The sequence below is a fragment of the Carassius auratus genome, unplaced genomic scaffold, assembly GCF_003368295.1.
Source record: "Carassius auratus strain Wakin unplaced genomic scaffold, ASM336829v1 scaf_tig00009729, whole genome shotgun sequence".
NCBI classification, from domain to species: domain Eukaryota; kingdom Metazoa; phylum Chordata; class Actinopteri; order Cypriniformes; family Cyprinidae; genus Carassius; species Carassius auratus.
The window spans coordinates 166302-193293 of record NW_020524068.1 but is presented as its reverse complement, the minus strand read 5'-3'; the positions used below and the strand labels follow the sequence as shown (position 1 = coordinate 193293).

The following is a 26992-nucleotide window of genomic DNA, read 5'->3' as shown; positions in this document are numbered from 1 at the left end:
GTGTGGGTGGTGCTGTCCCATGGTAGTGCGTTTTGGTCACTGTTGGTCGATATCTATCTGTCTGTCTGTCTATCTATCTATCTATCTATCTATCTATCTATCTATCTATCTATCTATCTATCTATCTATCTATCTGTCTGTCTGTCTGTCTGTCTGTCTGTCTGTCTGTCTGTCTGTCTGTATGTATGTATGTATATATATATATATATATATATATATATATATATATATATATATATATATAAATGTATTTATCTACTTATCTATAATCTGTGCTATCTGAATACTCTTATCTACTACTCGTCTCTCTAGTCCTTCTTAATGCTCTCTAGGCAGGCTTTGGTAAATTCTCTCCCCAACGTGACGTAATGTAATGCATTGTGGGGGAAAGGAGACCGCTGTAAGATAGTACCTACTTTCTCGTATTATATTCAGTTTTGTGATACCCAACAACATAAAATACAATGGATAACAGTTTAAATGTTTATTACCAAAAAGCATATTGCACAAATCCATTGAAAAATTAACCTTGCAACACGGCCTTTAAGGGCCAGATAGTGAACCTGCAAGAGCTGCCCCTGGAGGAGGGAGACCCATCCTTAGCTTTGCTCTTTCCTGTATGTGCACTGTGACAGTATGTGAATATAACTCAGAGCTTTAGGACCTTCGAAAAGTTCTTTGTCTGTTACAGTGGACAGCAGGAGGGGAAAGCTGTCTCCAAGCAGAGGATGGTCCACTGGATAGTGGATGACATCGCCTTGGCCTATGAAGCACAAGGTGTGTCCTGCCCTCTCAGGTCCTCACTCCACTAGGAATGTCGCATCATCCTTGGTGCTAGCTCATGGCGCCTCACTAGCAGAGATTTGTAGAGTCGCTGGTCGACTCCTAACACCTTCGCTAGTATCTATAGCCTGTGTACTCACCTCAAATGTGTAGTGGCAGTGAGAGGCCTGGTTCATTGAGTGATCTATGTCTAGGCATGCTGGAAAAATAAGTAAAAATTGTCTTTTATTATTAAAGGGGATTGGAGTTCCTTTAACACTGTCGTAGGTCTCATGGTGAGGCCTCTCATTTGCTCTTAGTTTTGGGACAGTTCTGGGCAAATTCACAGTATTACTCAAACTCTGTATTTGGAGGAAGTCTTGGACATTTGCCTTTATATTTGGAACATTTATCAGTTTTGTGCACAGATGGCATTTATTATTGCATGCTTTCTGAACACGTTGATGCATATCTACTGTTGATGGTCAAGTAGGTGGTCACTACAATCATTGTTAGTCTTCTTTGTAAATGACTTTTATAAATGTCTGGCTTGTTTTAACTTTGAGATTATGAATGTGAGTTCTCCAGGGAGAAGTTAGTACTTCTCATTTACTCAGACTTCATTTCAGTGTTGTTATGGTATAGTGTTTAAGAAAGGTGGGAAAGTTGATGCTGAGTCTAGATGAGATTATGAGTGGATTTGCTCCTAGTATGAGCTGCTTCAGGTTTGTCTCAGCTCTCTGATTTAGAAAATGACTGCCCATTGCTCCAGGTGTGTGTTCCAGCCTTTTGGGCCAAAGCAGGGAAAAACCCTTTACAGATGGCCAGTCAATGTTCTGTTAACATGCATAACAGAAAAAAAGCTCCATATCTATAACTGAAACCTTGTTCTTGTCATTTAGTCCGGTGTACAGGTTCGGTGTGAGTCCAGTCAGCTAGAGCTCTCAAAGGTTACACGCACAGCATGCAAGCTTGGAGCAACAGTTTTCCGCCAGAGAGAAAAGGTTGGTAAACCTCCAGAAGAGCTTCATCAACACTGAAGCCACCATAAATATTTTACTATGTCTATTTTGGTGTAATTCTCAGAGTACTTCGCAACACCTGATAATTGCTAAACATTGCTTTTACTATTGCTCAGAAATATTACACTCAACTCTCAGAAAAAGAATTACAAAAATTGTAACTACGGGGTACAACAGCCTGTCACTAGGGCAGTACTATTATAGGGACAATATTGTACTTTACCTACTTGTAAAAGGTAAACGGTATCTTAGTAATATGTACCCTAAAAGGATAGTTCATCCAAAGATGAAATTCTGAAAATCTGTCATTTGCACTCTCTTTTTTTTATATATAAGATACGCTTTGAGGGTACTGCCCCAGTGACAAACTAATTTTCAATTTTCACACAAAATAATGATTCAGTATTATTCAATATTACAATATTTAGTTAAGGTGCAGCTTACATGCAAATATCCATAAATTGTGCTATAAATAGCTTATTGCCTGTCTTTTTTTTGTTTGTTTGTTTTTTTCTAAGACCACACTAAAGATGTCATTCATGATGTTTACATCCTCTGCTGTGAATGAGCGCCTGATTGTCAATGCATCAGTCACGAGGTCAGAAAGACAGATTCTAATGGGTGAAACTCTGAAGATTAAATGCAGTGTTTCTGCACAATAGGAATTTAATTTAAAAAGAAAATAGATAAAACTTTCTATGAAGCCTGTATTTATAATACATTATACAGTTTTACTGCATTATACTATTTATTATTTGTGTTTATACCTTTTAAGATTATGATGATTTATAATACACAATGAACACAATGCATCCACTTAAATTACAAAGTACTTTTTCCATAGTTATAATGTATTATAAGTCTCACATCTTGCCATTGTTAGCTTATTACTTTACTCAAAGCAGACAGACAAAAAAATTGAAAAATATATAATAAACAAATATTTTTATAATGAATATATAATTTACAAATATTTTCCTACAAAAAACAACAACTAATGATAATAATAATAATAATAATAATAATAATAATTTTTATTTCTTAAACAGCCATAAGATCCGATATCTGATCAGATGAATGTGTAATATGGCACATATGATTTACATTTACATTTACATTTATTTATTTAGCAGATGCTTTTATCCAAAGCGACTTATAAATGAGGACAGTGGAAGCAATCAAAAACAACAAAAAGAGCAATGATATATAAGTGCTATAACAAGTCTCAGTTAGGTTAACACAGTACATGTAGCATGGGCTTTTAAATAATATAATAAATAAAAAGAAAACAGAATAAAAAAAGAATAGAGCAAGGTAGTGTTAGAGGTCTTTACACACATACACACATATATATATGATTACAGTACAGATCAAAAGTTTGGAAACATTACTATTTTTAATGTTTTTGAAAGAAGCTTCTTCTGCTCATCAAGCCTGCATTTATTTGATCAAAAATACAGGAAAAAATTTAATATTGTGATGTATAATTACAATTGAAAATAATTGTTTTTAAATTTATTATACTTTAAATTATCATTTATTTCTGTGATGCAAAGCTGAATTTTTAGGATCATTATCACTTTAAAAATAAAAGAAAAACAAAAGCTATTTTTTTTTAATATAAATATTTTGTAATAACAACGTACACTACTGGTCACTAATTTGGGGTCAGTAATTTTTTTTCTTTCTTTTTTTTTAAATAAAATCAATACTTTTATTCAGCAAGGTGTCAGGGTTTGGCAAGGGAGGAACTCAAGTGCAGACAGGAATCAGGTTACACAGAGGGTTTATTTACACAAAAGGGAAAACAAAACCCACGAGGGGGAAAACAATAGCTAGGGCAGAAACTAAACAACTTAACAGGACGGGATCGACATGATAAACAAACTCTTAAACACTAACTACAAACAAACACTCATGGTTATACAAAGACTTCAAGGATTCAGGAACATATAGAGACACTCATGCACTCAAAAAAATGAATTTTTAGTTTTGTTCACTTTACCTGAACAATTCATGTTGAATTAATGCCATTTTGGCTATTTTTCATTTCAACATGATTGTGTCATGTTAAACTGACTTAAACCTGTCTCTCGTTGGTTTAACATAAAGTTTTCATTTTGAAAGAACATGTTTCAATCAAGTCCCTCAAAATAAGTTTTACACTTCCCATCATGCTTTGCACAGGACTGGATATGGGGAGAGAAAATGTTGAAATAAAGTGTTATTTTATGCAGTTTTTAATAAAATGTGATAATAAGGAGACTTTTTCATGTATAATGCTCTATTATGTGGGCATTTTAAAAGACTTTATATTGGTGTATTTTGTGCGAGTTACCATTGTGGTGAAGTGTGGAGCTTGTGGTTGGGTTGAGGACCTGGTTGAAAGAACGCCTAAGATACTTAATTTTAAAAAAAGCAACTTTAATGAGAGTGCTAGTGTATGATGTACACATAGTAACATCCTTAAACTGCAAACAATTAACATCATGTGTAAAGAAAAGTTATATCTTACTTGCTAATGTTTTTATTAGAGGTGTGCGATACCGCTAGATTTGGTATCGATCCGATACCAAGTAAATACAGGGCCAGTATCGCCGATACCGATACCAATACCGATACTTTTTAATAATTAAGGTGGATGCGTCTTCAACCTAAATCTAAATGAATTATCATGACTTTTAATTTGTTTTTGTGATTTGCATTTTGGGTTATTACTCAGTACTACAAAAGCTTTTGTTCAGAAACAACTTTTGGTTACTTCTGATTTATTTAAATAAACAAAGTTACAAAATGATTACTTCACAAATATAAAAAATGTAAAAACAATTTCTCTTTTCAAGTAGCATGTTAATAAAAAAAAAAATTATCCTCTTTAGTGCACTTCTTTTCAGGATTTTTTTCTTAAAGTCACAAAGTTTTACTTCACAATGCAAAACAAATTCTCCTTATACAAAATTCCTGAAGCCGACATCTTCCACTATGGAAAGAGGCTGCAGGTCCTTCACAATCATTTCTGATAGGCGCCTTGTAATATCCACTGCTCTTGGAGAATCAGCTATTGATAAAATAATAAAAAATAATTAAGTCTGGTGCACATTTTGGTGAAGTTTAAATATAGAAACTAGTATCCCTTTCACAGCTAACACAAAAAGGGTAGATCGGCCTGAAAATACAGCCATACAACGCTCCTCTTTCTCTCCGCCTCTGACTGACTGCTGTTAGAAATGCGCGGCTGAGCGGTGCGCGCGCCTGACTGCTGGTGGTAGCGCTAGTGGTGAGTCACGTGACGGTACAACACAGGAGAGGGGGCGGAGAGCAGTGTCGAGCACGAGCAGCACTCGAGAGCTTGCTCTGCTCTGTGACAGCAGCAGCATTTTGGCAAACACGGCCAGGTCGCAAAACGAGAGAAACTGAAACTTAAGTATCGATATTTTCCCGTTGGTATCGATCAATACCGATACCAACGTTGGTATCGATATTATCGATATTAGTATCGATCTGCCCACCTCTAGTTTTTATAACACTTTGGCTAAACTTGCATGGACAGTGGTTCTACATGATGTAAACATATTATCTCTACTCAGATATTTCATGTAGGATGAACTAAAGCAAACTGAGTAAACTCAACTAAAGGTAGACAAGTCCTTATAACTTGATTTATTCATGTCCAAATAACATGGTACAAACATGTGGAACCACTGTCCATGATAGAATCATGTTCAGCCAAAGAGTCATTTTTTTGAGTGCATGATCTGGTAAACAATCACATGTAGGAACAATCACAAATGTGGAACAATGAACCGACGAAAGACAGAGCACACTAGGAGATCTAAATAGGGGAACTAATTAAGACACGACAGGTGGCACAGATAGGACAATCACGACAAGACTAGGATAACAAGGGGGGCGGGGCAAGGGAACGAGACAACACAAGCACATGGCCCAAAGACAAGTCACGGGTCTGTCATGATCCTGCCTCAAGACTAGGGAAAAATCAAGGACACGAGGGCAGAATCATGACACAAGGATGTGTTAAATTGCTAAAAAGTGATAGTAAAGTGATATTATTAGAATGTATATTATTATAATTTTTCTAGATTTTTAGAATGATTTCTAAATGATCAATTTAGTGACAATGAAGGCTGGAGTAATGATGCTGAAAATTCAGCTTTGCATCACAGGAATAAACTATTTTTAAAATTATATTCAAATAGAAAACTATTATTTTAAGTTGTAATAATATTTCACAATAAATGAAAAGAAAATAGAATACAAAAAGATTAGAAAGGTAGTAAGATTTTTTTTAAGAATAGAATTAGAATAGTGAGTGTTAAAGTTAGAGGTTCAAATAAAGATGGAAGAGATGGGTTTTTTAATTTTTGAAGATGGCTAAGGACTCAGCTGCTCGGATTGAGTTGAGGAGGGAACATTTAATTTTAAAAGTCTGTAAAAGTGACTTTGTGCTTCTTTGGGATGGCACAATCAAGCGACTTTTACTTGCAGAATGCAAGCTTCTAGAGGGCACATAAGTCCGAAGTAACAAATTTTGGCAAATGGGTGCAGAGTCAGTGGAAGTTTTGTAGGCAAACATCAATGCACTGAATTTTATGCGAGCAGCTATTGGAAGCCAGTGCAAATTGATAAACAGAGGTGTGACGTGTATTATTTTTGACTCATTGAAAATTAATCTTGCTGCCGCGTTCTGGATTAATTGTAAGAATTGATATCAGTAAGATAGTAAGATACTGTACAGATCAATAATGCCAAGATATGAAATTTATTAACAAGAAACTTGGTACGATTAACCTGATTGCCAGACCCCCCATTATGGGACTCACAGATGAAAGTGCTCTACCAAACTTATAATTGTAATAGTTTCCTACTTCAGTGTGTTATAATTGTGGTATCCTTGGGCTTTACTTTTTATCAAACAGATTTGATAATGCTCAAAAATATGAAAAGTTATAGACACTGAAGTGCCTTGAATTTTTTTACCACTCTTATTTTATTTTATTTATTTTTTTTTTTATATAAAAATACATGAAATGAGTCCTGGAGCAATCTAGAAAAGTAATGGGTTGAAAGCCACATGTCTCATGAGTTTCTATTTCAAATCTGAATAAAATATCATGAAACATTAGACTCCTGCAAATATTTTTATGAGACTATGTCTACACCCCCCACCCCCCAAATATAAGAAAATATATTTCCCAATAGTATTGAAGGCTTCTACAAACTATTTAGTCAGTATTATCAATTATAAAACACTAGACAGAAACTTAGACATCATATAAGTGATTTATTTGAGCCCTAGAAAAATACAATAAGAATAATTTGAATAAGAAAAATAAGAATAATAAGAAGGGTTGGGGTACTCGAACTTGGAATCGGACTCGAGTCCGGACTCGAGTCCAATTTTGAATGAACTCGGACTTGTCACGCACTCGGGTGAATTTGTACTCGGACTTGACATGGAACTGAACATTTTGGAAAATATTCAGAGTACAGTCAGCCTAGATTTGATTTAATAAACCGGTAAAAAAAAAACTAAAATAAAAAAAAACGGTCCACCAGTTCTTTTACGCTCGAAGTAATGACGTCATTGGTGATGACGTAATGGCGTCATGTCTATCAAACATTCAAATATATAAAGTCAGTAATCATAACTTGTCACGGTTGGTAAACCGTGATCTCGGGATGTTTACACTTTGTGGTGAATTCTGTGTGTTCCGCGTCTGCACTGATTAGTTGTGGGCGTCTCCGTTAATTGTATCAGCAACAGCGGCCACTCATTTCTCATCCACTATATAATGGCTTGTCTCACGTCTTGTGTTTGTGAGATCGTTGTTCTATGTTCGATGTGTTTACCCTCCATCTGTCTTCGGTGTTGTTTTGCATTTGGATGTCTGTGTTTCCCCAGAACCTCATCCACTCTTCACACGTTCACTCAGTCACGGACACTTACCTTCGGCTCTATTCCCCGCAGTTCCTGTGCCACTCTCTCCTGCTGCCTCATGCCGTCTGCATCCGGATTACTCACCTTCTCTCCACCATCATCTGGACTTCTCACCGCTTCACCATCCCCTCGGAGTATTGCTGTCTCATCGTCATTGTTTGTTTATGTACCATCGCCATATCTTCTCATTAAAACTATAAACTCGCTATTGTTTCCAGACTGTCCTTTCACCAGCTGTCACAGAACGATCTCACCAACATGGAAGCAGCGAGCACCAATACCCTCACCGACTTCATGCACCACAGTGTCAAAAGAATGGATCAGCAGCAGGAGAGTATCTTGAACACTGGACGCGCTGTCCAAGCGCTGGTGGCACAGGTGTCCGAGCTCACCCAGCAGATCCATCAGCTCACGTCTCCCACTGCGCCCATCGCACCGCCTGCGCCGTCCGTTACCCCGGGGATTCCCCAGGACCACTTCCGGCCAGAGCCGCGACTTCCGGCGCCGGAGAACTATGCGGGTGAGCAAACCATTTGTAGAACATTTCTTAACAAATGCTCGATGCATTTCGCTCTACAGCCCCGCACTTTCGCTACGGAGGAATCCAAAGTAGCGTTCACGCTCACACTTCTCTCTGGCAAGGCTGCCTTATGGGGAACGGCGGTGTGGGAAAATCAACACCCGTGTTGTGCCTCGTTCCACCTCCTATCGGACGAAATGAAGAGAGTCTTCGACTGGGCCGCGACCGGCAGGGAGGCCACCCATCGCCTCTCGGAACTCCAGTAAGGATCTTCATCTGTAACCGAATACTCCATCGAGTTCCGTACCCTGGCGGCAGCGTGCCAGTGTAACGAGGCGGTGCAGTGGGATAGATTCCTGCATGGGTTATCCGACTGTGTTCAGCAGGAGATCTACCTCCTCGATCTTCCCCCTACTCTCAACGAACTCATTGACCTGCCGTTGCAGGTGGAGGCCAGGTTTAATCGTCTGGGCCGCCAACATAGTCCTTCCAGGCCTCCCTTCTCTCCTGGTAGGGGGCGCTTGAGTCAAGAGAACACGGTCGGTTCTGTCGACGATCACGAGCCCATGCAGGTGGGTAGAGCTCGGCTGTCCCGGAGGGAGAGGGAACGGCGGAGATCCCAAGGACTATGTCTATACTGCGGAGGCTCTGACCATAACACCTACTCTTGCCCGATAAAAGAGTCAGCCCGATAGTAAATCTGAGGCTACTATCGGGTGGGATCTCCACTGAGAAGTCCTCACCAACATCATCGACCCTCCTTCCGGTGAGACTGCGGTGGAAGAATCAACATCATAAATGTCAAGCCCTTCTGGACTCCGAGCCGAAGGTAATTTCATTGATTCTTCACTTGCACATCACCTGAACATTCCTGTCCTTCCTGTGTCTCTCCCCATCCATGTCACCGCACTCAATGGCCAGGAACTGACTCACGTCACACACCATACAGAACCCATCACACTGATCACATCTGGAAACCATCAAGAAACCATATCATTTTTCTTCATGGACTCCCCTGTTGCTCCCATTGTTTTAGGTCACCCCTGGTTGTTCAAACATAATCCACGAGTGGAATGGGGTTCTAACACTGTCACATTGTGGAGTGAAAGTTGTCATGAGTCTTGTCTGGTTTCTGCTTGTCCTGTTGTTCCTGTTTCTGTTTTTCAGAAGGAAGACCATGGTTTTGCCAAACGTGCCCGTTGAGTATCTGGACCTGAAGGAAGTGTTCAGTAAGTCCCGGGCTGCTTCTCGTCCCTACGACTGTGCCATAGACTTAGTGTCAGGTAATTCTCCGCCTAAAGGCAAGTTATACTCTCTTTCTATTCCTGAGAGGGAGGCCATGGAGATATACATTTCTTATTCCTTAGCCTCTGGGTTCATCCGTCCTTCCTCTTCTCCAGCGGGGGCGGGGTTCTTTTTTGTGGGTAAGAAGGATGGCTCGCTGCGACCTTGTATTGATTACCGAGAGTTGAATAACATTACGATTAAGAACACTTATCCTTTACCACTCATGTCTTCAGCTTTTGAGAGGTTGCAGGGAGCATCTGTATTCACAAAATTGCATTTATGTAATGCTTATCATTTGGTCCGCATCAGGAAGGGGGATGAATGGAAAACTGCCTTTAACACCCCTAGAGGGCACTTTGAATATTTGGTGATGCCGTTCGGGCTCTCCAACTCGCCCGGGGTTTTCCAAGCACTCGTGAATGACGTGTTGAGAGATATGGTAGATCAGTTTATATATGTTTACCTGGATGACATACTGATTTTTTCTTAATCTCTCCAGGAACATGTTCAACACGTCAGACGAGTGCTCCAGAGGTTACTAGAGAATGGGCATTTTGTCAAGGCGGAGAAGTGCGTATTCCATGCACAGTCGGTCCCCTTCCTAGGGTATATCGTTTCGTCTGAGGGAATACGAATGGACCCTGACAAAGTTAAGGCTGTGATAGATTGGCCATCTCCAGATTCCCGTAAGGCCCTACAGCAGTTTCTGGGGTTCGCCAATTTCTATCGTCGTTTCATTCGTAATTTCAGCCAACTAGCCTCACCTCTAACAGCCTTGACCTCTCCCAGTACTCCGTTCAGGTGGTCTTACGCAGCTGAGGCTGCGTTCACTAACCTCAAGAACCCTTCGTTTTGGCTCCCATCCTTGTGGCCCCTGATCGCACACGGCAGTTCGTGGTGGAGGTCAACGCATCAGAGGTGGGGGTAGGAGCAGTGTTGTCCCAACGTGCTGCTTCAGACGATAAAGTACACCCTTGCGCGTTTTTTTCACATCGATTATCTCCTGCCGAACGTAATTATGACATTGGCAAGGAGTGGCGCCACTGGTTAGAGGGTTCAGGGGTTCCCTTTATTGTTTGGACCGATCACAAGAATTTAGAATACATCAGAACTGCCAAAAGACTCAATTCAAAAGTTTTGGCTTGTTCAGTTTGCGCCAGTGGTAAGTCATCTAACCGACCTCCTGATGGGCTTCTTCAACCGCTGTCTGTCCCTTCGAGACCCTGGTCCCATATCGCTCTAGATTTTGTTACCGCCCTCCCACCCTCTAATGGCATGACGGTCGTTTTGACCGTAGTGGACCGGTTCTCGAAGGCGGCACATTTCCTTTCCTTGCCCAAATTACCGACAGCCAAGGAGACAGCGGTTACTGTTTTAGATCACGTCTTTCGGCTTCATGGCCTCCCGGTAGACGTGGTTTCAGACAGGGGATCTCAGTTTATATCCAAATTTTGGAAAGAGTTTTGCAAATTATTAGGAGCGTCAGTTAGCTTGTCGTCGGGTTATCATCCCCAAAGCAACGGACAATCTGAGCGAGCCAACCAAGATTTAGAGAGGACGTTGAGATGTTTGGTCTCCAAGAATCCATCTTCCTGGAGTCAACAACTCTCTATGGTGGAGTACGCCCACAATTCGTTGCCAGTGTCAGCTACGGGCCTCTCTCCGTTTCAGTATAGTGTAGGGTACCAGCCACCAGTGTTTCCCAGTCTGGAATCTGAAGTCACGTCCCCTCCGCTCATGCGTTTGTCCAGAGGTGTCACCGCACCTGGACCAGAGCCCGTAAGACTCTGCTCCGGGTGAGGGAGCGCACTAAGGCCAAAGCCGATCGCCACCGGTCAAAGCCTCCCGTCTACGTCATGGGTCAAAAAGTGTGGCTTTCTACCAGTAACATTCCCTTGCGATCCGTTTCTAATAAATTAGCTCCTAAATTTATCGGCCCGTTCACTATCACCAAGATCATTAGTCCGGTGACAGTCCGCCTCAAACTACCTCCTGCGTACAAGAGGATACACCCCGCCTTTCATGTGTCCAAAATTAAACCTGTGTTTTATGCACGTATTAATCCGCCTACTCCGGTTCCCCCGCCGCCGCGTCTCGTAGATGGGGAACCGACATATTCGGTTAATCGTATTCTGGACTCGAGACGGAGGGGACGAGGATTCCAGTATCTGGTGGACTGGGAAGGTTACGGTCCGGAGGAGAGGAGTTGGGTACCTGCTAGGGACATATTGGATCACTCCCTTATTGATGAATACAATCAGCAGGTAGGCCCTTCTGGGAATTCCAGGAGGAGTTCTTGGGGGGGGGGTACTGATCTCGGGATGTTTACACTTTGTGGTGAATTCTGTGTGTTCCGCGTCTGCACTGATTAGTTGTGGGCGTCTCCGTTAATTGTATCAGCAACAGCTGCCACTCATTTCTCATCTACTATATAATGGCTTGTCTCACGTCTTGTGTTTGTGAGATCGTTGTTCTATGTTCGATGTGTTTACCCTCCGTCTGGCTTCAGTGTTGTTTTGGGTTTGGATGTCTGTGTTTCCCCAGAACCTCATCCACTCTTCGCACGTTCACTCAGCCACGGACACTTACCTTCGGCTCTATTCCCCGCAGTTCCTGTGCCAATCTCTCCTGCTGCCTCAGGCCGTCTGCATCCGGATTACTCACCTTCTCTCCACCATCATCTGGACTTCTCACCGCTTCACCATCCCCTCTGAGTATCGCTGTCTCATCGTCATTGTTTGTTTATGTACCATCGCCATATCTTCTCATTAAAACTATTAACTCGCTATTGTTTCCAGACTGGCCTTTCACCAGCCGTCACATAACTTCAGTCAGTTGAAAACCTCATAATCATAAAAAGTTTACAATTAAACTACAATTTTTGCAAGAACGCACCCAAATACAGTAACAGCAATAATGTGCATACGAGGATTTAAGTCTTGAAGATATAAAGTAAATAAATTAGGTGTCATCAGCGCAGAAACCATGATCCACTTACTATACATAATTCTTTGCGATGTATTTGTTATTAAATGAATTTACATTTCGCCAGATTGCCCTTCATTCAAGCCCCCGGTTTACCCGCGCTCATAACATTAGCAAAGAATAAGTTCAGAATCAATCACCAAAAGAATCAGTTCGGTTCAGACGCGCTATGAGTCAGTTGGCGTCACACTGAATCACGCATGCACAGTATCATCAGCTCCTCGGTTCTCGAATCGGACGCTTCCGAAAGAAACGGTTTTCGGTTCAGTGTACTATCCGAAAATCGATGCAACCAGTTCTTGACTCGAGAACGAGAACCACTCTAACCGGCACGTGCTGCAGTTCAGTATCATCAGCTGCTCTACTCTTGATCATGTTCTGTTTACTACAAACTCAATTTGTGAATGTGTCTATTAACTATAAATACAATACAGATATTTCATAAATCATCCCTTATTCCTATTAAATAGAGTCTTTAGAGTCTTAATTATTGTCCAACTTCCCTGAAAACCCCTTTGGCCTATACATAATCTACAATATACAGATTAGAAACATGCAAAAAAAAAAAAAAAAAAAAAAATATATATATATATATATATATATATATATATATATATATATATATATATATATATATATATATATATATATATTGGCTGCACTTTACCTCAAATGTGGGGGAAAGGCATTATATAATTGAAATGTCAGCTAACTTGAGGACAATATAGTGTGATACAATAATAAAACAGGTTATTTTGTATTTTCATGCACTTGTAATACAATAAAACCTTTGAAACCTTTTTTGACAGGAAACTAGTTCTGTTGACATAAAATAAAAATGTTCAATGGCAATGACAATATGTATCAGTGGTATTTTTTATTACATTTTTATATTGTCATAGGTTTAATGGGTTGAAAGGTTAAAATATTAATAGAGTGTAAAAATTTACAATACCAATTAATAATCTTTTTTCATTTAATTACTTTTGGACTCGGGCAGACTCAACTCGGACTCTGCCTTTAAGAACTCGGACTTGAGTCCAACTCGGCCCCTTTTGGACTCGGACTTGATGTTTAAGGACTTGGTCTTGACTCGTACTCGACAAAGGTGGACTCGGACCCAACTCTAGCCGTGATCATACAGTAATAGCGAGCTGATTTGGGCTGATTTGCACTGTCGTGGCAAAATTTAAATCAACTGTCATCAGCATAAGAGACAGACTCATTCTCAGGTATAATTAAAAAGAAAGCTTTTATTTTTTGCAAAGAAGGTCAGACAGTCATACAGCAACACTGAGTTCCTGCAGAGTGAAACCAACCCAGGAAGAGGGCAGTCCTCTACCTTATATCCCTTTGCTCTTCCAAGGTTGCACACACACTGAACAGCTGAAATTTTCCATAGATAACATAAAACACATTCTCTGTGAATCCCTTCCCACACATTTAGGACTTAGGTGACCCCCTCAGGTCATCCTCAGACATTGTCCCCCCACTATATGGCCCAGTGACCCCCTCAGGTCATACTCAGACATCTGTTTTCCCCCCAGGTGTCACCCTTTTGAACCACACAGCAATTCTAAGAAAACACATGCATATATTGGCATACAGAAGCAATGTTAAATACATTTTGGTAATCATGCAGATACATTCACATTCAACATAAAACACATATATAAAAACTGTTTAAAAAGGAAAAGGTGATCACTGTAAGTTCTGCCTCCATCAGATGACAGGTGCGTCAGATCACGTCACGAGAGAGCGCCAAATTCAAATAAACTATCTTCCGCCTATTTTTCGTTCATTCTTTTTTTCCGGTAGATCGCCACATTCTGTTTGTGACACTGTACACTGCAAAACCATGCCGTGTTTTTAATACCAAGACGCAGTTTCCGACTGTGAGTTATTCCATAACGGACGCAAACAGTTCTGTCGCTGAAGAAATGAAACGTAAACAAAGGAATTATGATCCATATTACAACGTTATTGCTTCGTTGGACTAAACATGCTTCATGAAATGTTGTTCAGTGGACAATAGGGCTGTCACTTTTCTTTCGAAAATCGACTGCACAATCGATCGGACCAACCAAAAAAAAGTTTCGAAAATGAAAATAGGGAATCAATTTTAACCAAATAGGTACAATATTAATTTTAAAATAATTAAACTTTAATTAAAAAATATAAATGTAACAAAACTCACAAACAAGCAGAAAAAAGAAAATAAAGAATTCCGAAAGTGCAGTAGGCGTTGCTAAAGCCAGACAGAAAATACCAGAAAATTCGCGCCTATAGAGCATCACAGTCCCGCCCACAGCTGGTCCCGGAAGTAAAAATTCAATGCAATTTCTGCATTGACATTTGGGGTATAAGCCATAAAAACGGAACCATACATGGTAGAACCAGCTACGGCTGTACAAAGCGATAGTATATGCTCATATAAACGTAAAATGATCATGGGGCACTAACCTTGTTTTGATATAAATGCCTTTTATTCGCGATGTCTTGGCTAAGTACTTCATTACCCCAAATCCTGAACAATTCCACAGTGTTGCATCTGATTGGTGGAGCCTTAGACAGTAGGTGGAGCTTGTGTAACCATCTGGTTAAACCCCATGAAGCTCCGTGAAGACTGAAGATCATTAATACAAAATAAAATAAAAACCTGTGTTGCATTTTTGCACGGTAGACTTATCAGTGCAATCATGATCTCCTTGGGTGCCATGAGAGTTTTGCAGGAAGGTTGGTAACTTAACTTAGCTAGGGTACTGTAGCCTTCATGGTATGAGTCAGCATTTTATAATGCAACTGACAAAACAATATTTAGCCTAGGCATACCTTTTTGTGCATTTACTGAACATTTGTGTAAGGCCAACGACATGTGTTGACGAGCTGTGATTTCAGTCAGGTACAAAGCACTGCACCATGTTGCTGACGTTATTGTTAACAACTTTCACACACATACACAATATATAAAATACACGATGATAAATATAAAAATCAATACACAATACCTATATAAAACACTATTTATTTACACGATTGTAAATTCACTACATTCACTATATAAAATAAAATTCACTGGAGGAAAAAGTTTGCGCGAGCGGCCGTCATCAGAATTGGAACTGACTCAAAAAGCTTGTTTCCTCATTCGCGGTTGTGGCTTCAGTCGAATTAAATGGGACGTGGTGGTTTATGGGATGAGTAGTTCCTGCACTCGAAATGAAAATATGTGTAGAAATGAGTGAGGAGTCCATAAATCCAAACCAGGTATGTTCATTATATAAACCACTGTTGCATACAATCAACTTACACGGCCACAGGCAACATGCTAAACTAGCAACTTCAATTCCGAGGCGGGAATGCCCCCAGCTGATGTAGGATTCAATATTTTCACCTTGCTTTTGATTTCGTGAATGAAACTTGTGTCTCTCCATAGTTTTATTATGTTGAGGGTTACATACCTCACGAAATTTTCGTTTCAGGCACTCAGGGTCTTCTCTAGACTCAGCTGGAACGATAACGACTCCCTCTTCACCTGGTGCCCTCACCTCTGCTGCGTAAACAAATGAACGCTCCCGTTCGATGGCGTCCGCTCCTGCGAGATTGAGGAGGATATATGCCTTTGTTTTGGCAGGCTTGTCAGAGTGCGCCGCTGCTATGAAGATCTCATATTCTTGTTCAAAAATCCGCCAATTCTCTGCGAGGTTCCCATTGAAAACGAGGGGGTCTGGTCTACAAAATCAATCCGCCATTACGTCTTCAGTAGTAACTTTAACGACGTCAGTAGTTTTCTCCGCTCGAGACATAAAACAAAGCACGTGTAACTCACAGGCGATAGATCCGTTTCATCTTCTGACACCATGTAGAAATGAGTGAGGAGTCCATAAATCCAAACCAGGTATGTTTATTATATAAACCACTGTTGCATACAATCAACTTACACGGCCACAGGCAACATGCTAAACTAGCAACTTCAACTCCGAGGCGGGAATGCCCCCAGCGTGGGGAGAACTAATGCGCATACGCACTTCCTCCTGTACAGTGACTCATAGTGTCCATACAGTATGCAAACACGATCATTCACCAGAATGATCTACAATATGTACACAGTCTTGTATCTTTGACTTTTTTTGGATTTTCTCTTAATTTTTTCACTCGAAATGATATGTTATATGCTTATGAGTTCAGCCGTAGCTGGTTATCCTCACGCAAGCTCTAAAACTCTTTAGATACAGATTTTTCCGAAAGTCAATGGGAGAAATGAATGGGAAATTTACTTCCGGCACCAGAGCTCTCTCGGGCTGTGGGTGGGACTGTGATGCTCTATAGAGTCTGGGAACATGACGTCAGCAACGCAATGCATTCTGGGACTTTAGGACATGGACGCTGCTGTATGTATTGTATTGTATTGATAATAGACTGTTTTGTTTGCTCTCTACAGCTAAAAAATAAGTTACAATGGTAAAACCTTGTTGTGTAATTAACTGTCATACTCGTACTCATGACCAGCATGGAAAAATAATTTGAATGGAGTGCGATTTTTCAGCTTTCCGCTGGAAAACCGCACCTTGATCTCAGGTCTCTGAATTAACATAGCGGCGTCACATAGCTTGGTTAGCAGCAGTAAGAAGGAAAAGAAGGATTGTCCCTTTGGTCTGATATATACACACGTATGTATGTGCATTTATATATATATATATATATATATATATATATATATATATGTGTGTGTGTGTGTGTGTGTGTGTGTGTGTGTATATATATATATATATATATATATATATATATATATATATATATATATATATATACAGAAATGTACGTTATGTAAACAACTTTTTTTGGATGTGATTAATCGATTTGACAGACTTAACGTTATATTAAATGTTACCTATGCATGAACCACATCTCCTGCATTATCAGTGTTATGCATATTGCATACCACCTGTTACAGTAATAAACGGCAAAATTGATAAATTCTGTATCTCTTTATTTGTGCATCATAACACACTGAGGTTAATTTGTACAGTTTACAATAACGCATATTGAAAAGTAAAGGGGCCGTGTAACTCGGAAAATGTGTAGGTTCTGCACCCATCCATTTGTAAATTGCAGGTGAGACTCGAGAGATTTATCATTTTTAAACTGATCAGAGGTGTACGCTCTGACACTACAAACAAGGTAAGAAAAGACATTGGTTACGAGCGGCAGCTCTTTAAGATCATCCGACCACTCTTTGTGTTCGTGCAGATTGAGTTCGTTTATTGTCTTGATTTTTTCTAAATACCGCATCTTTGCTTCCATGTTGAGTTTTTCTTTATATGTAATCTTACACTTGATCTGTATGTCATGTCACTTTCACTTTCACTTTTACTGATAAGCGTGTCCTCAAAATGGCCGCGACTACCCAGAATGCAATGCGCAGTGACGTAGTTTCCCAAGCTCTACTGAGAGTGAGGAGTTGTCGTCATAGCACAGAGCCCCTCCCCTCGATATCACAGACCCAGTGACGTCGAAAGCGATCCTCTTACAGGAGATGCTGAGTTATGAAAAGGAGCCACCATTGTCAGCTGACAGCTACCGGCTTTTGTGGTAAAACATTGGCAGTAATACTCCCACCTGGCTCGGGCTTGTGCTCCGGTTTGCGGGGTAAATGAGCGGTCATGTGATGTGTTTCAATTAGCGCGAGAAAGATGTGAAAGGAATGCTGAGTAGGTGCAATGGAGGCTTGCCTCTGGCGAATAGGTTTTGGTGTCACCAGCAACTAAAGCAAAGTCTGAGGTGTGGAAAAGTTTTGACCATGTTTATAATGAGAATAAAGACGCAACATCAGTGAGCGCAGGAACACGCAGAAGCCATATACAGTGGATTCAGTTATTTTACCCCACAAAAACATGTAGGCTTAGCCTAATCTCTGTGAGTAAAGGTTTGTCAAATGATAACTAAATCAATCAATCAATCACCTTTATTTATATAGTGCTTTAAACAAAATACATTGCGTCAAAGCACTGAACAACATTCATTTGGAAAACAGTGTCTCAATATCGCAAAATGATAGTTAAAGGCAGTTCATCATTGAATTCAGTTATGTCATCTCTGTTCAGTTGAAATAGTGTCTGTTTTTACTTGCAATCAAGTCAATGATATCGCTGTAGATGAAGTGACCCCAACTAAGCAAGCCAGAGGCGACAGCGGCAAGGAACCGAAACTCCATCGGTGACAGAATGGAGAAAAAAACCTTGGGAGAAACCAGGCTCAGTTGGGGGGTCAGTTCTCCTCTGACCAGACGAAAACCAGTAGTTCAATTCCAGGCTGCAGCAAAGTCAGATTGTGCAGAAGAATCATCTGTTTCCTGTGGTCTTGTCCCGGTGGTCGTCTGAGACAAGGTCTTTACAGGGGATCTGTATCTGGGGCTCTAGTTGTCCTGGTCTCCGCTGTCTTTCAGGGCAGTAGAGGTCCTTTCTAGGTGCTGATCCACCATCTGGTCTGGATACGTACTGGATCCAGGTGACTGAAGTGACCCTCTGATCTGGACACAGACTGGATCTCGTGGCCACGGTGACCTCGGAACAAGAGAGAAACAGACAAATATTAGCGTAGATGCCATTCTTCTAATGATGTAGAAAGTACGGTGTTATGTGAAGTGTTTCCGGTTCCGGTTTACCTAATTAATGCAGCCTAAAAATCCTTTAACGGATTTGGATATTAAAACCATATTAGTATGTTATGTGTATGCAAGGTTAAAGAGATGGGTCTTTAATCTAGATTTAAACTGCAAGAGTGTGTCTGCCTCCCGAACAATGTTAGGTAGGTTATTCCAGAGTTTAGGCGCCAAATAGGAAAAGGATCTGCCGCCCGCAGTTGATTTTGATATTCTAGGTATTATCAAATTGCCTGAGTTTTGAGAACGTAGCGGACGTAGAGGAGTATAATGTAAAAGGAGCTCATTCAAATACTGAGGTGCTAAACCATTCAGGGCTTTATAAGTAATAAGCAATATTTTAAAATCTATACGATGTTTGATAGGGAGCCAGTGCAGTGTGGACAGGACCGGGCTAATATGGTCATACTTCCTGGTTCTAGTAAGAACTCTTGCTGCTGCATTTTGGACTAGCTGTAGTTTGTTTACCAAGCGTGCAGAACAACCACCCAATAAAGCATTACAATAGTCTAACCTTGAAGTCATAAATGCATGGATTAACATTTCTGCATTTGACATTGAGAGCATAGGCCGTAATTTAGATATATTTTTGAGATGGAAAAATGCAGTTTTACAAATGCTAGAAACGTGGCTTTCTAAGGAAAGATTGCGATCAAGTAGCACACCTAGGTTCCTAACTGATGACGAAGAATTGACAGAGCAACCATCAAATCTTAGACAGTGTTCTAGGTTATTACAAGCAGAGTTTTTAGGCCCAATGATTAACACCTCTGTTTTTTCTGAATTTAGCAGTAAGAAATTACTCGTCATCCAATTTTTTATATCGACTATGCATTCCATTAGTTTTTCAAATTGGCGTGTTTCACCAGGCTGCGAGGAAATATAGAGCTCCGTATCATCAGCATAACAGTGAAAGCTAACACCATGTTTCCTGATGATATCTCCCAAGGGTAACATATAAAGCGTGAAGAGTAGCGGCCCTAGTACTGAGCCTTGAGGTACTCCATACTGCACTTGTGATCGATATGATACATCTTCATTCACTGCTACGAACTGATGGCGGTCATATAAGTACGATTTAAACCATGCTAATGCACTTCCAACAAAGTGTTCAAGTCTATGCAAAAGAATGTTGTGGTCAATTGTGTCAAACGCAGCACTAAGATCCAATAAAACTAATAGAGAGATACACCCATGATCAGATGATAAGAGCAGATCATTTGTAACTCTAAGGAGAACAGTCTCAGTACTATGATACGGTCTAAATCCTGCCTGGAAATCCTCACAAATACCATTATTCTCTAAGAAGGAATATAATTGTGAGGATACCACCTTTTCTAGTATCTTGGACAGAAAAGGGAGATTCGAGATTGGTCTATAATTAACAAGTTCTCTGGGGTCAAGTTGTGGCTTTTTTATGAGAGGCTTAATAACAGCCAGTTTGAAGGTTTTGGGGACATGTCCTAATGACAATGAGGAATTAAATATTCATTGAGTCTTAATAATGCATAATGTGGACAGAGTGTATATGCTAATGTTGGCATTATTCTTTTATAAAATGTCAGCTGCTAGTGGCGAAGCAAATCCGGAGCCTTTATCTTAATTTCGTTATTTGCCAAATACCCATCTTAATTTAAAATGTATCTTAATTTAATTTATTAAAAAAAGACTAGTTTTTATTGGTGCGTTGGTATATTTATAGGTTCAATGAACCTATGTCTATTTAGAGTGCCGAGATGTAACGATGTTACAGAGGACTTATTTTATTTCTTTATTCCAACTTCCAAGTGGTGTAATCTACATTAGTTATTAATAAATTATGTTAAAACATATATAAATGACTCACTCTTGACAAAAGGCAAAAGAGCTGCGACCGTGCGCACATTTGAATAATGTCAGGCTGTAAACGGGTTCGGGCTTTTAAAAAGCTGTCAATCAAAATGTACTTGTCGCGCTCAGGTCATGTCGGGCCTAACTTTTAAGGCCCGATTACAGCTCTAATGCCAAATAAATAAGAAATATTGCTGACTTGTGCGTTTCCTGTGCTCTCTTTACGTCCGTCTGTTATTTGGCATTGATAAAGGAAACATCTTTTTTTAAAACATGGAAAATAGACTTTACAATGGATTCAATGAATACTTATGTCTTAAAAATCTAAAATGCTTTTTTTTTTAAAAATGACAGCCCTAACACTTACCTTCCTAACTAAACCGGGATTTACAGCTGTGGATGTGTTTATGACTTGTTATTACGACGGATCTGGTTTCTACAGAGTTTCCTTTGTTCACGTTTGTATGTGTACTGCTTACACAAATGTAGCAAATACAGTCTTCATAAGCTTTCCATCGAAAAACAGCGATCTGTCGTCGATGCTTGAGGCTTAGATCTTTATAATGGTACATAGATTTTCAAGAATAAATTTGTCCCGTTTCATTTAATCTATTCATAAACACTGACACGTGCGAGTTGAGTGGCTTTGTGGACGAGGGCGTCGGGGTGCAGGCTAAGAGGTTAACCCCAGGATGGGTAGCTACCTTAAAATAATGACCCCATCGGATAACTTTGGACCTTAAATCCTCTTGCACAAACAACTGACCCGGTGGGCATCCGTGCGAGGTTGTTACCCATTGAGAGGCTGTGCGAACCTTCAACTTGAACTCCCACGTGACTACAGAAATAAACACTCTCTGTGGCACAATGGGTTTGGAAAAAGACGGGCGCTCTGAATTATCAAAAATACGGGATAACATGTCCGGTTTGATATTCTTAGAACCTGGATGATAAGAAATAGAAAAATCAAAACGACCAAACTAAATAGCCCACTGAGCCTGCCTAGAGTTTAATCTTTTGGCGGCCTTGATGTATTCAAGATTCTTGTGATCGGTCCAAATGACAAAAGGATCCCCCGAACCCTCCAACCAATGATGCTATTCTTCCAAAGCAATGAAATATAGAAAAAAAATATGTGCAAGGATGCACCCTACGGTCCCTGAGGGAATGCTGGGATAGAACCGTGCCAACCCCCAAATCTGATGCATCAACTTCCAGCACAAACTGCCGGGAGGGATCAGGGGCAATGAGGATGGGAGCTGAAACATAACAGCTTTTGAGTTTGGAAAATGCAGTATCTGCCGCACTAGACCATATGAAAGCAGTCTTGATGGAGGTTAAGGAAGTCAAAGGGGTGGCAAACTGGCTAAACCTCTGTAGGGCCTTATGAGAATCTGGAGTTGGCCAATTCACCACAGCATGAATCTTGTCATAATCCATGCGCACCCCCTCGACCGAGACGATTTATCCCAAAAATGGAACAGATTGTGCATGGAAAACCCATTTCTCCACCCCGACAAAAAGACCATTCTCTAACAGCCTCTGAAGTACTTGCCTGACGTGTTGAACATGTTCCTGGAGAGAATGAGAAAATATCAGTATGTCATCCAGGTAGACATTAATGAACTGATCTGCCCTACCATATCTCTCAACACATCGTTGATGAGTGCTTGGAATACCGCAGGGGTGTTACAAAGGCCAAAAGGAAGAACAAGATATTTAAAGTTTTCCTAATGAATGTTGTTCAGTTGCTTTGAAGCAACGTATTTTGTTTAAAGCGCTATATAAATAAAGGTGACTTTACTTGACAAAGTGCACCCTGGGGGTACTAAAAGCGGTCTTCCATTCATCCCCCTCTCTTATGCAAACCAAATTATAAGCATTACGGAGATAAAATTTTGTGAAAAATTACTTCCCCTGCAGATGCTCAGGCGGAGACATACTTGATAATAAATCTATAGCACAGTCATAGGGACGATGCGGAGGTATAGAGGCAACCCTGAGACTTACTGAACACTCCCTTCAGGTTGAGGTACTTACATGGCACATTAGATAGGTCAGTGTGATCATCCTGAAACACAGAAATAGACACAGGAGAGCATGCAGACAACAGACATGAAGCATGACAATATTCGCTCCAAGCCAAGACAGCATTCTTTCCCCAGTTCAAATGGGGATAATACGTTGCCCCAAAACCACAGGAGCAGCAGGAGTGTCAGTCAAGAGAAAGTCAATGTCCACAGAGTATTGTCCAGAGGTCATGAGTCTTAATGAGACCGTGGCGTGCGTGATGGAGGGTAAAGGCTGACCATTAAGCGCCACCACAGAGATGGGCTGAGAGAGCACCACCATGGGTATTTCATGTCTTTTAGCAACATTAATGTAAAAAAAATTTCCCTCCGCTCCCGAATCCACTAAAGCCTCAAATTCAAAAGTCAATGAATGCAATATCAGCCTTAATGGAAGATGGGTGACTGAAAAAGAGGATTTATTTAAAGTTCCTGGCATCGGCACATGGCCATCATCTGCTCCTCCTGGTGCTCCATGCATGACTTACAGCTGGTCAAAAGGTCTCGTAATTCTGCCGAGCTCGCTGGATCCATCCTGGTCGGTTCATTCTGTCATAATGATTGAGTCTCGACATCCAAGTGCGAGGGCAAAAAAAAAAAAAGCATTTATTTTATATATAGCAAGCAATGAGATAAGTTGGAAGAAATAAACTCCAGCGGAATAAAGTTTAGCCGCTGTTATACTCCAACTCAGCGCAGGTGAATTCAAGGTGTGTGAGAATTAACCAACAAAGTACCAATTGGATGAGATGAGATGAGAACAACAACTAGACAGAGAGACAGGGCAAGAATTAACGAATCGACAAAACAACCAGGATTGCCAGCCAAACATAAAGTTTCATGAGTTTCAGCTGGCGCTCATAGATAGACCAAAGCTGCGTGCTAGGTAACAGATGTACATAATCAGACAGAGATGCAAGATGAACGCACAGGGCCATGAACAGTGACATCTATGCCACAATTAAGTTTCAAGAATTAAGGCAGTTCAGAAGGCAAAAGGGGGTCCAACTTGGTCCTAGCAAGGTGTACCTAATAAAGTGGCCAGTGAGTATATATATATATATAATTCCTTAAGAATATATTTATAATTTGTTATAAGCTTGGGCTTCATAGAAAGTGTTACCAAAATTATTTTCAAAATGTGCTCTCCAACATTGTTCACACAATCCAATTGCCATTGGTTGCTGAGCCAGACTGATCAAATAGAGCAACTTTTTGATAGTGCTACAGAGTTTAAAAGTTTTACACACTTCAACTTTAATTACCTTTATAAAAATCCTGCTTCATTTGCTGTTTCTTCAGAACTAACCTGAGATTTTTCTGCCCATCACAGTAAAAATGAGAACAATGACACAACCCAAGATAATTGTGCAACTACATCTGTGGTAGTTAAACTACCTGTTAATGTTGTGATAAATGAGTAAGTGTTTACAGTTTGTGGAGCAAGTGTTTCCTAGTTAACATTTTCCAGATCTTAAAAGTTTAGTGTAGTAACTTGTATTCTTAATAATGTTACTTATTTTATGTTTCAGTGGAGGGTCAACTCGGTTTGTTGAATATCCTAACAGTGCACAACTTGAGCATGTGTATATGGTAAAACATTCATTCCATTCATTCATTTTTTTTTTTTTTTTTTAAGTGAAGCATAAAATAAAAAATGACCCTTAGTCTTATTGTGCATTATTCATCAGTCTATATTATTCCAAATCCTTGTCTTTTGTAATCTTTCATCCAAAAGTAATAAGCTCCTCTACCTAAGGAATAGTTTTTCTGTTTCCTCTTTATATTCTCATGTTAACCTGGCCACACAGGCAGAGAAAATAATGTTGACTAAAGCCACATCGTTAGTTAGACTGTAAATAATAATAAAAATATGTGGCAAATGTTTCATATTGACTTTTTTTTCCTCCATACATCCATTTCCTGTCTTTTAATAATTGATAACCTTTTACTTTCTCTATCCTCAAAAAAAAAAAAAAAAAAAAAAATAGGTGGAGAACATTGGAGAACTGCCTGTACCTGTGAATATTTCCTTTGTGTTTCCAGTGAAGATGGCTTTAGGATTCTCATGGAATGTGTCTGTTCTTGAAATAGTGAGTTTGTGACAGGCCATTTACACACATTTTAGTCAGTTTACACTTGGTATTAAAAGCTGTCTCAAGTGATCTGATCACAAGTGCACAGCATTAAATAGGAAAATTTGTATCTTATAAACTCATTTCAATTTCGTACACACAGAATACCGTCAGAAGTGATTAAGGATGCATACAGTGGCTAATTCATCTAATTTGGAGTGTGAACACTAATGTGTCCTTCGGCATCTCAAAACAAAGCAAATCACCTACTCTATTTACACAAAGTGTTTGTATTAAAACAAGGATCTTAAAGATTTAAATGTTCTTTAACTTCAAAAAATATCCATATTTTTTTTCTTAGTTTTTTTTTTCTTTTTGAGAAGCTTAGTATTGCTCAAACATGGTATAACATGGTTATAACCTTCACTATACCCTCATGACCAGCCACAAATATCACACAATGTTATTGTGTGTGCAGTTTTCCACAAGTTCATCAAACAACTGCAGTAAGAATATTTCATCAAGCACGGTGAGTAATGGCTTCTCCTACAATTGTTATTTGCACCTCTTGCCACATGTACAGTTTATATATCTCTGTCGCTGATGAGGGATTCACATGTGATAAATGCAGGGAAACAGTTAGGCTGACAGAGAAGATTTCAGAATTAGAGACACGCATCCAAACTTTAATTGAGGACAGTAAGAATGTTAGGCCTCTAGATATGGCTTTGGATGCGTCTAGCTCAGGGACTCCTGTACATTGTCCGGTTCCAGCAGAGCCCCTGCAGCAGGGCAACTGGGTGACGGTGAGGCAGCATAGTCGTGGGTCAAAACACCGCTCTTCTGTTCCGATCAAAACATTAAACAGGTTCTCCCCACTCAGTGATGCACCCACTGAGAAACCTGATGAAAGTGCTCTAGTTATTGGCGATTCTATTGTACGGAACGTGAATATAGAGACACCAGCCACCATAGTCAAATGTTTACCGGGAGCCAGAGCACCTGACATCTTGGCAAATTTAAAAGTGCTGGCTAATGCTAAACGTAAATACAGTAAGATTGTTATTCATGCCGGTGCAAATGATGTTCGACTTCGCCAGTCGGAGATCACTAAAAATAACATTAAAGAGGTGTGTGAACTTGCAAGCACGATGTCAGACACTGTAATATGCTCTGGTCCCCTCCCTGCTTACCGTGGTGACGAGATGCATAGCAGATTGTCATCACTCAATGGCTGGATGTCTAAGTGGTGCCCACAAAATAACATAGGTTATATAGACAATTGGACGAGCTTTTGGGGCAGACCTGACCTGTTTAAAAGAGATGGTCTTCATCCCTCCTGGGGTGGCGCCACTCTTCTGTCTAGAAATATGGCAAATGGTCTTAGTGTTTATACTTGACTAACTGGGGCCCAGGTCAGGAAGCAGACAGACTGGCTAAACCGACCGTCTGCTAGCTGCCTCCCGTCACAGAGGTCAGTTAATTCTCAGCACATAGAGACTCTTTCACCTAGATATCACACTATAGAGACTGTGTCTGTTCCACGAACTAGAAAATACAAAAAACGTCCAAACCAAGTTAAGGTTAACAATTTAATTGAGGTTCAACAAATAAAAAACAAATGCAATATGGATAAACAAATGATAAAGATTGGCTTATTGAATATCAGATCCATTTCTACGAAAACACTTTTTGTAAATAATATGATAACTGATCATAATATAGATGTGCTCTGCTTGACAGAAACCTGGCTAAAACCTGATGATTACATTATTTTCAATGAGTCCACCCCCCAAGATTATTGTTATAAACACGAGCCGTGTCT

General features: G+C 40.0%; 1 protein-coding gene across 3 annotated transcripts in view; it reads left to right on the top strand.

Annotated features, from left to right (window-relative positions):
• The window catches only part of LOC113072650 (integrin alpha-X), a 116468-nt gene that overhangs the window by 81885 nt on the left and 7591 nt on the right, over positions 1 to 26992 (top strand). The window contains exons 21-25 of one of the 3 annotated variants that reach the window (XM_026245627.1): positions 1665 to 1766; positions 2303 to 2382; positions 24426 to 24512; positions 24625 to 24685; positions 25084 to 25185. In XM_026245627.1, coding sequence (XP_026101412.1) covers positions 1665 to 1766; positions 2303 to 2382; positions 24426 to 24512; positions 24625 to 24685; positions 25084 to 25185 — 432 coding nt within the window. The remainder of the gene's footprint in view (positions 1 to 1664; positions 1767 to 2302; positions 2383 to 24425; positions 24513 to 24624; positions 24686 to 25083; positions 25186 to 26992) is intronic. The other 2 variants (XM_026245628.1, XR_003280325.1) reach the window with 2 other exon arrangements.